At 44.5% G+C, this 16,014-nt stretch overlaps 1 protein-coding gene across 1 annotated transcript in view; it reads left to right on the top strand.

The window, feature by feature from the left end:
- Window positions 1-3,138: 3,138 nt before the first annotated feature.
- Window positions 3,139-16,014, top strand: part of OTOA (otoancorin) — a 64,479-nt gene continuing 51,603 nt past the window's right edge. The window contains exons 1-7 of the mRNA XM_022588558.2: window positions 3,139-4,888; window positions 5,231-5,259; window positions 5,351-5,381; window positions 5,497-5,524; window positions 7,028-7,115; window positions 9,947-10,078; window positions 13,008-13,243. Coding sequence (XP_022444266.2) covers window positions 4,798-4,888; window positions 5,231-5,259; window positions 5,351-5,381; window positions 5,497-5,524; window positions 7,028-7,115; window positions 9,947-10,078; window positions 13,008-13,243 — 635 coding nt within the window. The 5' untranslated portion in view covers window positions 3,139-4,797. The remainder of the gene's footprint in view (window positions 4,889-5,230; window positions 5,260-5,350; window positions 5,382-5,496; window positions 5,525-7,027; window positions 7,116-9,946; window positions 10,079-13,007; window positions 13,244-16,014) is intronic.

Raw genomic sequence — 16,014 nt, 5'->3', positions numbered from 1 at the left:
CTTTCCCTCCTAAGGAAGGAAAACCCCAGTTCTCCCCCTCCTTCTCTGTTCTCTTCCCATAAGCCTTTTACCTGTGTGTCTCCTTTACTACTCACTCAAGACACTCAACACAGAACACGTCACTTCTGACCCTCCTGGTCACCAAACGTGTGGAGGATTTTCCTTACGCCAAGTGATTCTGTGACACCAGCTGGGTGTCCTACAATTCAACTTAACTCTGACACTGTCTACCTGGAGGTAGCCTCAGGTCCCACAGGTTAAGGGCTCAGTCCCTCAAGACTTCTCCCATCCCACTTCAGACACCAATCTCAAGTAGCAGGTCTCCAAGTTACCCACAACTTCTGTCTGATTTGGCTACAAATCAGAGGTTCCCATGACCATCTCCTCAGGTTCAATTAATTTGCTAGAGCAGCTCACAGAACTCAGGGAAGCATTTGCCGACATTTACCAGCTTATTAGAGGATATGATAAAAGATGCAGATGAATTGCCAGATGAGGAGACACATAAGATGAGGTCTGGGAGGGTCTCAGGTCTCAGGAGCATCTGTCCCCAGGGAGTTGGGGTGTTCACCCCCCTGATGTGAATGTGTTCGTCAACCTGGAAGCACCCTGAAACCCCTATTATTGGAGGCTTCCTCACATAGGCATAATTAGTTATTAACTCCATTCTCAGCCCTCTCCCCTCTCTGGAAGACGGGAGGGTGGGGCTGAAAATCCCAAGCTTCTAATCATGGCTTGGTCTCTCTGGTGACCAGTCTCCATCCAAGAGCCCACCCAGAGTTGCCTCGTTAGAACAAGAGGGCTTCCCTGGTGGCGCAATGGTTGAGAGTCTGCCTGCCGATGCAGGGGACACGGGTTCGTGCCACGGTCCGGGAAGATCCCACATGCCGCGGAGCGGCTGGGCCCGTGAGCCATGGCCGCTGAGCCTGCGCATCCGGAGCCTGTAAAAAAAAAAAAAAAAAGAACAAGAGATACACCTAGTGCTCTTTTTAAAAAATTTTTTATTGGGGTATAGTTGATTTATAATGTTGTGTTAGTTTCAGGTGTATAGCAAAGTGAATCTGTTATACATATACATATATCTGCTCTTTTTTAGATTCTTTTCCCATGTAGGCCATTACAGAGTACTGAGTAGAATTCTCTGTGCTATACAGTAGACTCTTATTAGTTATCTATTTTATGTATAGTAGTGTGTAAATGTCAGTCTCAGTCTTCCAATTTATCCCTCCCTCACCTTATCCCCTGGTAACCATAAGTTTATGTTCTACATCTGTAACTCTATTTCTGTTTTGTTTTTTTTTGAATTTGTTTATTTTATTTATTTTTGGCTGCGTTGGGTCTTCGTTGCTGCGCGCGGGCTTTCTCTAGTTGTGGTGAGCAGTGGCTACTCTTTGTTGTGGTGCGCAGGCTTCTCATTGCGGTGACTTCTCTTGCTGTGGAGCACGGGCTCTAGGTGCGCGGGCTTCAGTAGTTGTGGCACGTGGGCTCAGTAGTTGTGACTCATGGGCTCTAGAGGGCAGGCTCAGTAGTTGTGGCTCACGGGCTTAGTTGCTCCGCGGCATATGGGATCTTCCTGGACCAGGGCTCGAACCCGTGTCCCCTGCGTTGGCGGGCAGATTCTTAACCACTGTGCCACCAGGGAAGTCCCTCTATTTCTGTTTTGTAGATAAGTTCATTTGTAACCTTTTTTTTTAGAGTCCACATATAAGCGATACCATATGATATTTGTCTTTCTCTCTCTGACTTACTTCACTCAGTATGACAATCTCTAGGTCCATCCATGTTGCTCCAAATGGCATTATTTCATTCTTTTCTATGGCTGAGTAATATTCCATTGTATGTATGTACCACATCTTCTTTATCCTTTTCTTTGTTGATGGACATTTAGGTTGTGTCCATGTCCTGGCTATTGTGAAGAGTGCTGCTAGGAACATTGGGGTGCATGTATATTTTCAAATTATGGTTTTCTCCGGATATATGCCCAGGAGTGGGATTGCTGGATCATATAGTAGCTCTATTTTTAGTTTTTTTTTTTTTAATTTTTATTTTATTTTATTTTTTAACATCTTTATTGGGGTATAATTGCTTTACAATGGTGTGTTAGTTTCTGCTTTATAACAAAGTGAATCAGTTATACATATGTTCCCATATCTCTTCCCTCTTGCGTCTCCCTCCCTCCCACCCTCCCTATCCCACCCCTCTAGGTGATCTCAAAGCACCGAGCCGATATCCCTGTGCCATGCGGCTGCTTCCCACTAGCTATCTACCTTACGTTTGTGAGCGTATATATGTCCATGACTCTCTCTCGCCCTGTCACAGCTCACCCTTCCCCCTCCCCATATCCTCATGTCCGTTCTCCAGTAGGTCTGTGTCTTTATTCCTGTCTTACCCCTAGGTTCTTCATGACATTTTTTTTCTTAAATTCCATATATATGTGTTAGCATACGGTATTTGTCTTTTTCTTTCTGACTTACTTCACTCTGTATGACAGACTCTAGGTCTATCTACCTCATTACAAATAGCTCAATTTCGTTTCTTTTTATGGCTGAGTAATATTCCATTGTATATATGTGCCACATCTTCTTTATCCATTCATCCAATGATGGGCACTTAGGTTGTTTCCATCTCCGGGCTATTGTAAATAGAGCTCCAATGAACATTTTGGTACATGACTCTTTTTGAATTTTGGTTTTCTCAGGGTATATGCCCAGTAGTGGGATTGCTGGGTCATATGGTAGTTCTATTTGTAGTTTTTTAAGGAACCTCCATACTGTCCTCCATAGTGGCTGTACCACTCCTAGTATTCTTATCACTTAAGAATTTACAAGGGTTTAGGAGCCCTGTGTCAGTGATGGGTCAAAAACCAAATATTAGAACAAGAGATCCTCCTAGTGCTCTTATCATTTAGGAAATTACAAGGGACTTAGGGGCCCTGTTCCAGGAGCTGGCGGCAGAAACCAATATATATTTTCTATTATCTCACAGTTTCCCTTCTCTCAGGGATCTCAGTCTTGTCCTACCTGTTGTCAGATGTCTGAAAACCTTTGTTTCATGTTTTGTTTTCTAATTGTTTAAGGCGAGAGAGTTTATCTACTGCCAATTACTCCATCATAGCTGGAAGCAGAAGTCCAACTCATTCCTTATTTATTGATGAATGGTATTCCACTGAATGGATATACCGTATTTGTTTAACTTTTCATCTATTGTTGAACATTTGAGTTGTTTCCAATTTTTGGAATGGAACTCTACAAATCTTTGTATGGACGTATGTTTTAACTTCTCCTGGGTAAATACCTAGGGGCAGAATTCCTGGATCATAGAGTTTTGTATACTTAACGTTATAAGACACAGCCAAACGGTTTTCCAGAGTGGCCGTATCAGCAATGTATAAGAGTTCATGCTGCTCCCCATCATTCTCAACACTTGGTGTTGTTAGTCTTTTTAACTTTTAGCCATTCTAGTGTGTATGTAGTGAATTTGTTACCACATCAAACTGGGGTCCGCTTGCCCGCACGCAGCAAAGCCAATCTATTGACCCTGGGTTTTGGTGAAGGAAAGTGCAGCATTTATTGCAGGGCACCAAGCAAGGAGTCCAGGGAGCTAGTGCTCAAAAGGCCCCCCAATCCCCAAAGTCTTTCAGGGAAAGTTTTTTCAAGACAGGGTGAAGGAGGGGGATTTGGGGTGTGTGATCAGCTCATGGACATTCTTCTGATTGGTTGGTGGTAATTGGGAGTCGACATCATTAACCTTCTGGTTATAACCGGTCTGTGGCCTATGTGCTTGTGGGCAACATAAGTTTACTTCCTCCACCTGGTGGGGGTTTCAGTATCTGCAAAACAGCTCAAAGGACATGGCTCAGAATATTATGCACAGTCCTGGAGGAGGAGCTAAAGGTCCCTGACTTTAATGGCTAAAGTATTTTGTCTTGCTTGACTGTTTTCCTTTTTACGCGTGTTCTCACTTCCCTGGTTAAATATATTCTTTGGAACTTGGGGAAGGCCTAGGAGGCTAAAATCTTTGTATAGACAAGAGGCAGGCGGAAGGGAGTGTGGGTCTGTTTTGGGAAGGCTCCATACGGTATGGCTCAGTTACAGTACCTTACAGGGGTTCAGTTTGCATGTTCCTGGTAACTAATGATGTTGATAAGCTTTTATGTGCTTATTGGCCATACATTTTTTTTTTTTTTTTTTTTGCGGTACGTGGGCCTCTCACTGTTGTGGCCTCTCCCATTGTGGAGCACAGGCTCCGGACGCGCAGGCTCAGCGGCCATGGCTCACGGGCCCAGCTGCTCCGCGGCATGTGGGATCTTCCCGGACCGGGGCATGAACCTGTGTCCCCTGCATCTGCAGGCGGACTCTCAACCACTGCGCCACCAGGGAAGCCCAAATGTATTTTTTTTTAAATGAAGTTTAAGTTTATATTTTTTCCCTATTGGCTTGTTTATCTTCTACTTACTGAATTGTTAGAGTTCTTTTCATATTCTAGATATAAGTCCTTTGTCAGATATAACAGAATCCATGCTTTTAACTGTTGCTTTTTGTTTGATTGAGGGGAATGAGAGGTAGATGTCAGAATATAAACAGGCCATTGTAGAGTGAGGAGAGAGATGATTGTGTCTTATACTAGCATAGGGTTTAGATGGAGCAAAGTGGATGGAATTTAAAATAAAAAAAAAAACACCTCAAGGAATTCTGGGTCTATTTTCCCCCTTTTGTCTTCTGAATGTTCCTAAATATATTTACAGATACAACCTGAATCAAACCTGAATTTTTCTTTGCTTGAATTAACTACAGGAGAATGTCTCAGGAACCTAGGACATACTGTCTTTTGCTGTTCCTTTTTCTGATCCATGGAGTGGCAAGTCATGGAGTTGCAGATTCCCGGCAGGGTAAGTCCTGAGGGAGGAATCATCTGTCATGGTTTCCACACATCTTAGGGAATGGAGTGGGGTTAGATCAATTTAGGTACATGATGCCGCAAAGTGATTTGAGATGTGTGTGTGCCTGTGTGTGTGTACCCACGTAAGTGTAGAATTTTCAGGATCATTCTGAAAGGGTTTTTCAAACCAAGGTTTTTTCACACTGGCACATATGCTCACAAGTATAATTAAAATTCACTAAAAATTTCCTTCACGAGTAACCTTTTCAGGGGCTCTTTTCTTAATACATATTTGTATTTTTGAGGGTCATCCAGTTCAATTCTATTTATACATTCAATGGCTTTGTTGCAGATTTGCCTCCTTTGTTGCAAAAAATGGCGGTGAGTATCCATTTTATTTTAAACAACATCCTCTGTACTGGAGCTGCCAACTTTTGGATGTTATACTCGACATTATCTCTTTGCCTTTTAGGAAGAAATAATAGATGGAAGCTACCTGAATGGTAATGTCCCTGCTGTCCCTGCTTGTTGCTTCTAAGAATTTCAAACAGAATGCGCTTATGATCTCTCCGGAATGATTCCTTTTTAAGTTGTCTTTTCATTTTATTTCCATTGTAGCATTGCTGGATCTCATACAGTTTCAAAGGTAACTCATCCTAAAGGGGAGGGGAAGGGATGGAATAGATGTTTAATAAAAATTCTTAATGGAAGTCTCTTAACTATAAAAAGTAAAATGTACTCATTACAAAAAATATCACCCAATGAACAAGTGCTTTAGAATAGATACATTCGTTCAACACAATTTTGACCCCCTCTGCTCTAGCACAAGAGCTAACATTTACTGACTGCTTACTATGTAGCAGGTACTATTCTAAGTGCTTTTATGCATAGAAACACATGTAATCTTCCCAAGCCTCCCCCTCCTCCCACCCAAGTAGGCCCTATTGTTACCCCATTGGACAGAATAATGAAACTGAGGCCCAGGGAGGTGATTTAAGGTCACACAGCTGGGAAATGGTGGAGCTGGGGTGTGTATCCAGCAGCCTGGCTCCAGGACTCACTGTTACTTATCTCTCACTGTCACTTTATATTCTGTGTACAGGCTGGTGTTAGATACCAGGGATGTGGAGCAGGGCACTAGACAGTCTTATGGAAAGACAAATATTAACAGATAATTCTAATATAACAAGTACTATGAAGGAGAAATGGGAGCCTTGGGGCCCCATGACAGGAGCACTTAATTATATTAAAGTAGAAGATCCCCATAAACAGTCTTCTCCCTAAGGTAACTCCAGTTGATAGTCTTGGATATATTCTTTCAGGCTAAAATTTTTTATCTATCTATCTGTCTATCCATCTATCTATGCATCTATAAAAAATGTGACTATAAAAGGCCTTCTAACTGTTTAAGGCAGGAAGATTTATCTACTGCCAATTATTCCATCACAGCTGAAAGCAAAAGTCCACCTCACTCCTTTTGTCTGGATGAGTGGCATTCCATTCCACACCATCTGTTTAACATTTCACCTGCTGTTGGATATTTGAGTTGTTTCCAATTTTTGGCTGTTATGAATGAAGTTGTGCATTTTCTATGCGTTGGTCAATGTTTTAAGCACTTTACATGTGTGAACAAATTTAATTCTCACAGTTGTTAGCTGTATTACACAGAAAGGGAAACCGAGGCACAGGAAAATTCAGTAAACTGCCTAAGGCCATACAGTTCACTGGTAGAGCCAGGATTCAAACCCAGGTTTCGAGCCTACAGTCCTAGCTATGCTATTTCAGCCTCTCATGGTATACAAAGCATCTGTTTTTTAAACTTAATATAGTCAGGACACCTTTCCGAGTCAATCTGTTTGGATTATTAATCTGAGTGGATTGTTATGGGATTTAGAATATAGCACACAACTTCAAATTGATCATTGTCTTTGAGAGACTGGTATGCAGGCTGATTCCTGGAATTGGAAACTCCCCCTCACTGTGCCAAGGAAACACATCTCCTACCTCTAAGCACAGAGTTCCTAGCATCCCGGCCCATCTTCATTGTCCTTTCTGAACCTCGGTCCCCTGATCACTCAGCTAGTAGGGGAACTGCTCATCCTAGGCGAGCCTGTCACCATGACCTTCTCCTGTCTGTCTTCAACTGAAGCTCCCATGTGTGGACGGCAGACCTGTCCCACAGAGTCGTGGCCTATCTGAATTCACGGAACGTTGCCTTCACCATCCCCAGCCTGCAGGTGTGTATCTGAGACCCGTCCCTGTGTTCCCCTCTCAGTGCTCAGGGGTTGCAAACTCAGGGGCCAGGTAAGTCAGAGAAGTGGGCTAGGTGGAGAGCTAGTCTTCGCTTCCACAAAGAAACATGTTCTGTCCAGTGTTTTTTGAAACATGATATAAGCTCCTTTGTCTCTCTTTCATTTTTCCACTTTTGATGGAGACATGGTGTATTAGAGCAGCAGTCCCCAACCTTTTTGGCACCAGGGAGCGGTTTCATGGAAGACAGTTTTTCCATGGATTGGGATCGAGGGGATGGTTTCGGGATGATTCAAGTGCATTACATTTATTGTGCACTTTATTTCTGTTATTATTACATTGTAATATATAATGAAGTAAGTATAGAACTCACCATAATGTTGACAGGAGGCGGAGCTCAGGCGGTAATGCGAGTGATGGGGAGCGGCTGTAAATACAGATGAAGCTTTGCATGCTTGCCCGCCGCTCACCTCCTGCTGTGCGACTTGGTTCCTGTCGGGCCACAGATCGGTAGTGGTCCAAGGTCACGCACTGGTATTAGAGTATAGGCTGAGCTACTCTAACAAAGAGACTATAGATTGCAGCAGCTCAAACAATTTAGTTTATTTCTATCTCATATAATAGTCCAGGGCTAGGTGGGAGGTCCAGAGAGGAGAGACAGCTCTACTTCAAAAGGCCATCGAGGGGCCTGGGTTCCTTCTGTCTTATTGCTTTGTCATCATCTAGGGAGTGGTTGCCCACATGATTGAAACAGCACATCCATTCTCCAACCCAGAGAGGGTGTGGTGGGAAAGAGGAAGTGAAGGCTGAATAGCCTCTCTTTAAGGATGTGACCTGCAAGTTGCACACTTCTTCCTGCTCACGTTTCATTGGCTCACAGTCCACAGTCACATCTTACTGCAGAGGAGCAAGATGAGAGGCCATGTACCCAGCTAAAACTTATGGGATTCTGTTCCTAAAATAATTACAGGAGAGTGGACCTTTGGGTATAATTATCAGTCTCTCAATCATGGGTCCAAGAAATATTTTTCTTCCCTTTTAACTCTACTAGAAGAAAAACAGTAGCACAAACATGTAAATGGATGGCAGTGGATATTTGCCTTGGGGAACAATAGGGCCTGGTGGGGACTGCGGTGAATTGGCCAGCACATGCCTCATTAGCATAATCGGTAGCCCAGGGCGTTTTGTTTTGCCTTTACCAATACACTGTGAATAGCACAGAAAATTGAGACAACATTCTTTCAGATTTCAAAGACTATTATTTGATTCAGCAAAGAAGTCATGTCATTGACGAATGAAGTTCCGACATACGTCTTTTTTTGTTTCGGTTTTTACTTACCTTATAGTGAAGATGAAAGTGTCAACCAACATTCATGTGAGAACGACACTCAGAAGCCTGGTTGTTATCCATTTACCAGGACACCCACTAGGTGGAGGTGGCTGGTGGCCTCATGGCATTTGCTTTCTTCGCCATGTTCATCTGTGCAATCTAAAGAGAAGTGATGCCTGCCCTTTCTCTCTAGCAGTAGGGTTTCTCATAAAATGTGTATATTTTAACCTGATGAGGAGCTATACTACCTCTCTTCCTATTTGTATATTCATTTATTCATTTAATATCTACTTATCCAGCCTCTATTCTCTGCCAGGCACAGTTCTAGACACTGGAGACTCAGGAGAACAGGCGGTCACATTACTACCCCCGTGGGCCTTTCGTTCTAAGGGGAGAGACATTGAGTAAACAATCATTCAACTCATTCAGGGCAGAGAATAATGGCTGGCGCTTACTGAGAACACTTTACATCATCATTTCATCATTTACTCCTCATGACCTAGGATTAATTCTTACTTACATAATAAGTTTGACTGTTGTTCCTACCTTTCAGCTGAGACCCAGGGATACTGTTGCCCATTTATCAAATAAAAATACAGGTTTCCCAGTTAAATTTGACTTGCAGACGATCAACGAATACATTTTTTTAGTGTAAGTATGTCCCATGCAATATTTGGGATATACTTATGCTAAAAAATTATTCGTTTATCTGCAAGTCAAATTTAACTGGACATCTTGTATTTCATCTAACCATCCTAGTTAAGGAACTTGCCCGAGGCCGTACAACTAGTAAGTGGCAAGGTGGGGATTTGCACACAGGTTACCTGGTGCTAGAGCTCACCTTTTGTCCGTGATGTCACATTATGCTACCTTTCTAGAGCACCTCTATTTAAGGAAGATTTAGAAAAGAATTCCCCAGATAGCAGAGGAAATCTCTTTCAGGAGAGGCTGCTGGCCTCTGCCCCTCACCCCGGAGGGGGTGCCACAGGGAGTTCATGCTGCCTGAATTTTGCTCCTGTGCTGGGGGCTTGGAGCATGGGAGAGGGTTTGAGCAGTGCCCGTCTGGAAGTAGTAAACTTTCCGGGTAGAGGCCAGCTGCCCTGGACTTGAAACCTCAATCACCTGCAGGGACCAGGCAGGCCATGGGGAAATCAGCTACCTAGAGGGTGGTGAGCCAGAAGAGTAATTACAGTGAGCAGCTGTCCCTCTGCCTGTTGATTATTACACAGAAGGGGATGTATGCCCAGCGTTGCCACTTCTTTGTGGTTTCCAAGAAAAGTTGGAAATTTGGATTTTTGTGAGGAATTCCATGAATTTTAAATGTTAGCAGCTCATAAAAAATTTTGGAGCCAATTCAACCAAACGTGTGCAGGCTGCCAGCTTGCGGTCTCTGCAGGGAATTAGGTGGCCAGGCTGGGCTGCTGGCCGTGGTGCTGACCATGTGCTCCTGTCCTGTCCTCACTGACTCTCCTAACGTTCCATATCCAGGCAGTCATGGAAAACCACCTGGAACAATGTTTGTACCAGCCCTGGAAACTGCTGGAGGACCTGAGGGGAACTGATGCTCAGCAATTCCGCACTGCCATGAAATGTCTCTTAGAAGACAAGAAGGACCGCTTGGTGAGGCTCTCTTGGCATCCTGGGAGCGGAGGACGTCCAGGGCCAGTTGGTGTTTGTCAAGTTGAATGGAATTGAGCCTCACTCAGGCCTGGGCCCTTCTTTATCTCTTCCTCCCTCCTTCTCCTTCTGCAAACTCCCTGGGACCCAGGTTTCCTCTCTTACTTTCTCCAAAGTTCAGATGAAAGCCTTATGAGTCATATGCTTATGAGTACTAAGAAATGAGGGGTACTGAGGAGTCCCAGTAGTTTGGCTTCATAAACATCCATGAATGATTACTGTGCACCAGGGGACACTGGATTCAGAGATGAAAGACTGTCTCTGCCCTCAAGGAGCTTATGGTCCAGGGAGACCAAAAAACAGGAACAGAAAATTTCCACAAAATGAGGTTGGTAATGTAAGAGCAAAGAAAAGGCCTCTGAGACCCAGAGAACCCTTGGAATCAGAAAGGTGAGGTGTAGAGGTGGTTTTCTTTTCAGAGGCAGTTGAGTGTGGAGCAGTGTTTTCCAAAGGGAATTGAACCATTTAAACATTTTAATAATCATAAACTTATTTTAATGTCTGTTATTAAAATGCACATCAAAACTGTGAGTTTGGTGGAGATGTAATGTTCCCTTTTGAAATGAATTTAAGTTTTAAAAAGAGTTTAAAGTAAAAATATGAACTAAATAATAGTAAAGGCAATGCAAAGATATGGCAAAAATGAGGATGGTGGTCTTTGAAAATGATACTGATCAATGTTTACTGTGTGTCGGGTATTATTTTCAGGGAATGATCAGCAAGCCGTTTCTGTAAAGGGCCGGAGAGTAAATATTTTAGGCTTTGCAGGCCGTACAATCTCTGTCACAAGTACTCACCTCTGCTGTTGTAGCATCAGAGCAGCCGTAGATGGCAGGTCAATGCATGGGTGTGGATGTGTTCCAATTAAACTTTATTTGCAAAAACAGGCAGTGGGTCAGATTTGACCTGTGGGCCCTATTTGCCAACACCGTTCTAAGGGTTTGACAAACCTGGACCTATTGAATTGTCTCCAGGACCTTCTGAAATGAGGATAAATAGACTCTTACCATTTCAATATTCAGATGAGGAAACAGGCTTGGAGAGGTTGAGTAAGTAACCTCGGGTTACACAGCTTGAAAGTGGCAGATCTGAGGTGGGAACCTGGGCTCCTGACTCTAGCTGTGAGCCCTCTGGCATCTGGTGAAGCCCGTGGGCTCCATCTCAGAATAATGTGTTAAAATACAATGGATGACAAAGGAAGCCGATTCTATTGAAATACATTTATCAAAATACATAAGACAAAGTTAAGGGTACAGTAATTTATGTGCTTCTGTAACACATCCAAAAACAAGATTTAGTGGCGGGTCTAATAGTTTCTGTAATTTTGAGGAAGTGTTGAGTGTAAGTGAGATTTCAAGACGTTTGCAGCAATGGTAGTGCGTTATGAAAGTTTGTGATTTCTAGTGATGACACATCAAAGGTTCTCCTGCCACCTTGCTGGCTTGCTGCCTACGTTCATCCCTGAAGGAGATGCCAGGGACCAATTCCATGGCAGTGAAAAGGAGGATGCAGTTTCCCCCCAGTGTTCACAGATGCCCTAATACTATCCGCAGACCCCTGCCCAATAGCCCCTAAGTTACACTCTTAGCCGCTGCGCTGTTTGGCCCCAACCGGGAATGACGTAAGTTAGGAAACACATGGGCGTGGTGAGAGGTGTGGGCTTGGACTCAGTACACTTGTTTCAGATCCCAGCTTTGTGCAGGTTTGGCCTGGTTAACTAGTCTCTCTTTTGTTCTCGTCACCTGTAATGTTGAGTTTTTATAGCATGTAATGTTTGCCGAGTGTTCACTAGGTACCGGGCACTCTCCATTTATTATCTCCTTCAATTCTTATCTAGATCTAGGAGGTAGGCACTGATTTTATCTTCATTCAAGAGGAAGAAACTGAGACTTAAAAAAGATAAGTGATTTGGTCAAGGACACACACATGTAAGTGGAGGGCCTGGCATCTGAACCTAGGAATGTCTGACCCGCAGACCCATGGGGCTTAACCTATAGGACTGTTGTGAGAATTACAGGAGGTGATGCATGCTTGCTCCATGCTTGACACAGTGCCTGGAGTGTAGTCCATAGGCAGTAAATTGTGGTTGTTGTTTTCCGAGGGTGTGTTGGGTGAAGGACAGAGTCGTGTCCAGTCTGATTGTACCTACACCCTGTCAGTATTCCTGGGGTCTGTGGTTCAAAAGATTCATTCATTCGTTCATTCTAACAGGCTATTTCTCAATGTCTTCTAGGTACCAGGCATCCCACTAGGCACATGGCTTGGGCCCCAGCACTTTCCTGGCCCAACCTCAGCTACACACTGGAATCAGATGCCAGGGCTCCACCAGAGACCAGTTAAACCAGGCTCTATACAGTGGTGCTGGGGATCACCTCCCTAGTGATTCTGATGTGTAGCCAAGATTGAGATCCACTGGCTTGGAGGAAAGATAGGCCCATAAGCATCTCTAATGCATCATGGAGTTTGGTTCAAGATGCTGTTGGGAGCCCAGAGTGGAGGGAGATTTGATTTGACTTAAGTAGGACATCAGAGAAGACTTCACCAATGAAATGACAACTGAGCTTGGCCTTAAAGGATCAGCTGGATTTCTCTGGGAGCAGGAGGTGGAGAGGGGATGCCGGTTAGAGCAAGGGCCTGAGGTGTGACAGTCATGGTGTATCTGGAGAATGACAAGGTGCCTAGTGTGGGTGAAGCAGGTGAAGGCCTTGACTTTGTTCTTTAGGTGATGGAAAGGTCTAGAAGATTTGACATAGCAGCATGGTGTTTCACAGTGGTCCTGAATTTCACCACTGCTGCTAAGTGTGGTCTCTCCCAGTGTTTCCAAATCAAGAGGCAGCTCTCAAGACAAGCCTAACTTCTATCATTCCTGTAGGAGCTGGATGACATCACTGTTGACTTGGGAGAGATTCGGAAACAAGCCTTGCAGAGCCCGGGCGTGAACCGCAGCCTGTTTCTCATCACGCTGGAGAGGTGTTTCCAGGTGCTGAACCCCCTGGAGTGTGTGGAGATTCTGGGCAGGGTGCTAAGGGGCTCCTCAGGCCACTTTCTCCAGCCGGATATCACAGAGAGGCTCCCCCGGGACCTGCGTGAAGATGCCTTCAAGAACCTGTGAGTGACCCCCTGCCCCCCCCAGAGTCTGTCCTGAGAAGTCAAGGAGGTAACGCATGAGGGAGGGGAGAAGGCAGGTGGGGACAGGTTAATATTCGAGGTCAGTTTAGAGGTGGTTTGATTAAAACAGTCTCCCAAATTTTAGTCATTCTGGTATCATCCTCACAATTTTTCCATGCCTATATACCACCTGTATCATTATTAGTTTGTGTTTTTTAAAAGTAGATTCATTCTATTTACTTAAAAATATCTATTTTAAAAGTAAATATGGGACTATCCTGGTGGCGCAGTGGTTAAGAATCCGCCTGCCAATGCAGGAGACGTGGGTCCGATCTCTGGTCCGGGAAGATCCCACATGCCGCGGAGCAGCTAAGCCTGTATCCCACAACTACTGGGCCTGTGCTCTAGAGCCCGCGAGCCACAACTACTGAGCCCACGTGCTGCAACTACTGAAGCCCACGTGCCTGTGCTCTGCAACAAGAGAAGCCACTGCAATGAGAATCTTGTGCACCACAGCAACACAGCAACGAGTAGCCCCTGCTCGCCGCAACTAGAGAAAGCCCGCACACAGCAACGAAGACCCAATGCAGCCAAAAATAAATAAATGAATTTATTTTTAAAAAAGTAAATATGATACACACTACTGTATATAAAAAAGATAACTAACAAGGAATTACTGTATAGCACAGGGTACTATACTCAATATTTTGTAACAACCTATAAGGGAAAAGAATCTGAAAAAAATAGGTACATATGTATGTATAACAATCACTTTGCTGTACACCTGAAACTAACACAACATTGTAAATCAACTATACTTCATAAAAAATAAGTAAATAAATTTTAAAAAGTAAAGGGCTTCCCTGGTGACGCAGTGGTTGAGAGTCCGCCTGCCGATGCAGGGGACGCGGGTTCGTGCCCCGGTCCGGGAAGATCCCACATGCCGCGGAGCGGCTGGGCCTGTGAGCCATGGCCGCTGGGCCTGCGCATCTGGAGCCTGTGCTCTGCAATGGGAGAGGCCACAACAGTGAGAGGCCCGCGTACCGCAAAAAAAAAAAAAAAAAAAAAAAAAAGTAAATATGGTATAATTACTGTAAATGGGAAACCAGTATCACTTGTCTTAAGTAATCATAAAAATGAATACAATATAAAAAACAAACCAGTGTCATTAAATCTTAGCTAGATATGTTGTTCTGAGCCTAGGACCTGTTCCCTTGGTTAAAAAAGGAGCTGAGTGTGTGTTGAAGACTCTCTAGCACTAAAGTGAGACTTCCACCTTGAGAGTCAGCAGGACTGACAGACACAGTTGGATCCAGAAGCTCAGATTACATCATCAGGAACATCTCTGGCTTTTTATCTCTCAGCTCTGCCCTCCTCTGTGTTGGCCTCGCTCCCAGGCGGGCTCTCTCCATGAGGGAGCATGGGCACAGTTCCAAGTAGAGTCGTAGACCTGATTCTCATTGGTCCACACTGGGTCATGTGCCCATTCTTCTTTTTTTTTTTGGCTGCGTCACTCAGCATGTGGGATCTTAGTTCCTCAACCAGGAGGGATCGAGGGATCGAACCCACGCCCCCTGCAGTGGAAGTGTGGAGTCCCAACCACTGGGCCACCAGCGAAGTCCCCGTGTCCCCATTCTTGAGCCGGTCACTGTGGCCAATGGGATCTTATATGCTGAATGGCTTAGATGTGGGTCACAGTCCCACCCAAATGACATGGATCAAGATGGGGACATGGGGACTTCGCTGGTGGCCCAGACAAGTGTTGACAAGAGGGAGGAGTGGACACTTGACAGTCAAAACTCACAGCTGGCCAGCACAAAACTTTATGTAAACCCTGACAAGAGCCTGGGAGAAGGTTACAAGCCTTACAGAGAGAAAGAAAACAGATCAATACAGAGAGAACGTTGCCCGACACCAGATTCTCATCACGAGGTGGGAGTCCAGAATATGGCCCCATTTCCCGTTTCTTGATGAGCATCATTTAATCCAACCTCTTCTTCGCAGATGAAGAAACTGAAGCCCAAAGAGAGGACAGCGTCCCTTGAAGTGACCCCCTGGGGCTTGACTTAATTTGAACTCAAGCCAGTTCTTCTGAATCTCAGTTGTTTTTTTTTTTTTTTTTGCGGTACGTGGGCCTGTTGTGGCCTCTCCCGTTGCGGAGCACAGGCTCCGGACGCTCAGGCTCAGCGGCCATGGCTCACGGGCCCAGCCGCTCCGCGGCATGTGGGATCTTCCCGGACCGGGTCACGAACCCGCGTCCCCTGCATCGGCAGGCGGACTCTCAACCACTGCGCCACCAGGGAAGCCCTGAACCTCAGTTTTGACCTTTTCCTACTCTACCCTCTCTTCCCCTTCTTGTGAGGATGATGTCAGTAAGCCCCACCCCCATTCTTCAAATGAGGAAACTGAGGCACAGAGAGATTGTATAACTTGCTCTAGGTCAGACTGCTAGGGAATGATAGAGCCAGCATTTTTACAAATGGGCAAGCTTTCCCTTAAATAATGTAAACATCGTTTTTTCAGAATTATATCTATCTCCTGTCCCTTTCACGTACTGTGCTGTTCTGAAAAACAAAACAACAACCCAAAAAAGACAGAGAGAGAGAAAGAGAGAGAAAGAAGAAGATGAAGAATAAGAACCAGGAGAAGAGGAGAAAGGAGGAAAAAAAACAACCGAGGAGAAGGAGGAAGAGAGGAGAAGAAGAAGAAAAGAAAGATACGGCAAGAAGATATTAAGATAGATTTAAGGGAAAGTTTGCCTCTTCATATAT

This window comes from Delphinapterus leucas, chromosome 15, assembly GCF_059928025.1.
Source record: "Delphinapterus leucas isolate spDelLeu-1000000601 "Yukka" chromosome 15, BTC_Dleu_Yukka2, whole genome shotgun sequence".
NCBI classification, from domain to species: domain Eukaryota; kingdom Metazoa; phylum Chordata; class Mammalia; order Artiodactyla; family Monodontidae; genus Delphinapterus; species Delphinapterus leucas.
The sequence above is the reverse complement of the archived record's forward strand: the minus strand, read 5'-3'. Positions and strand labels throughout refer to the sequence as shown.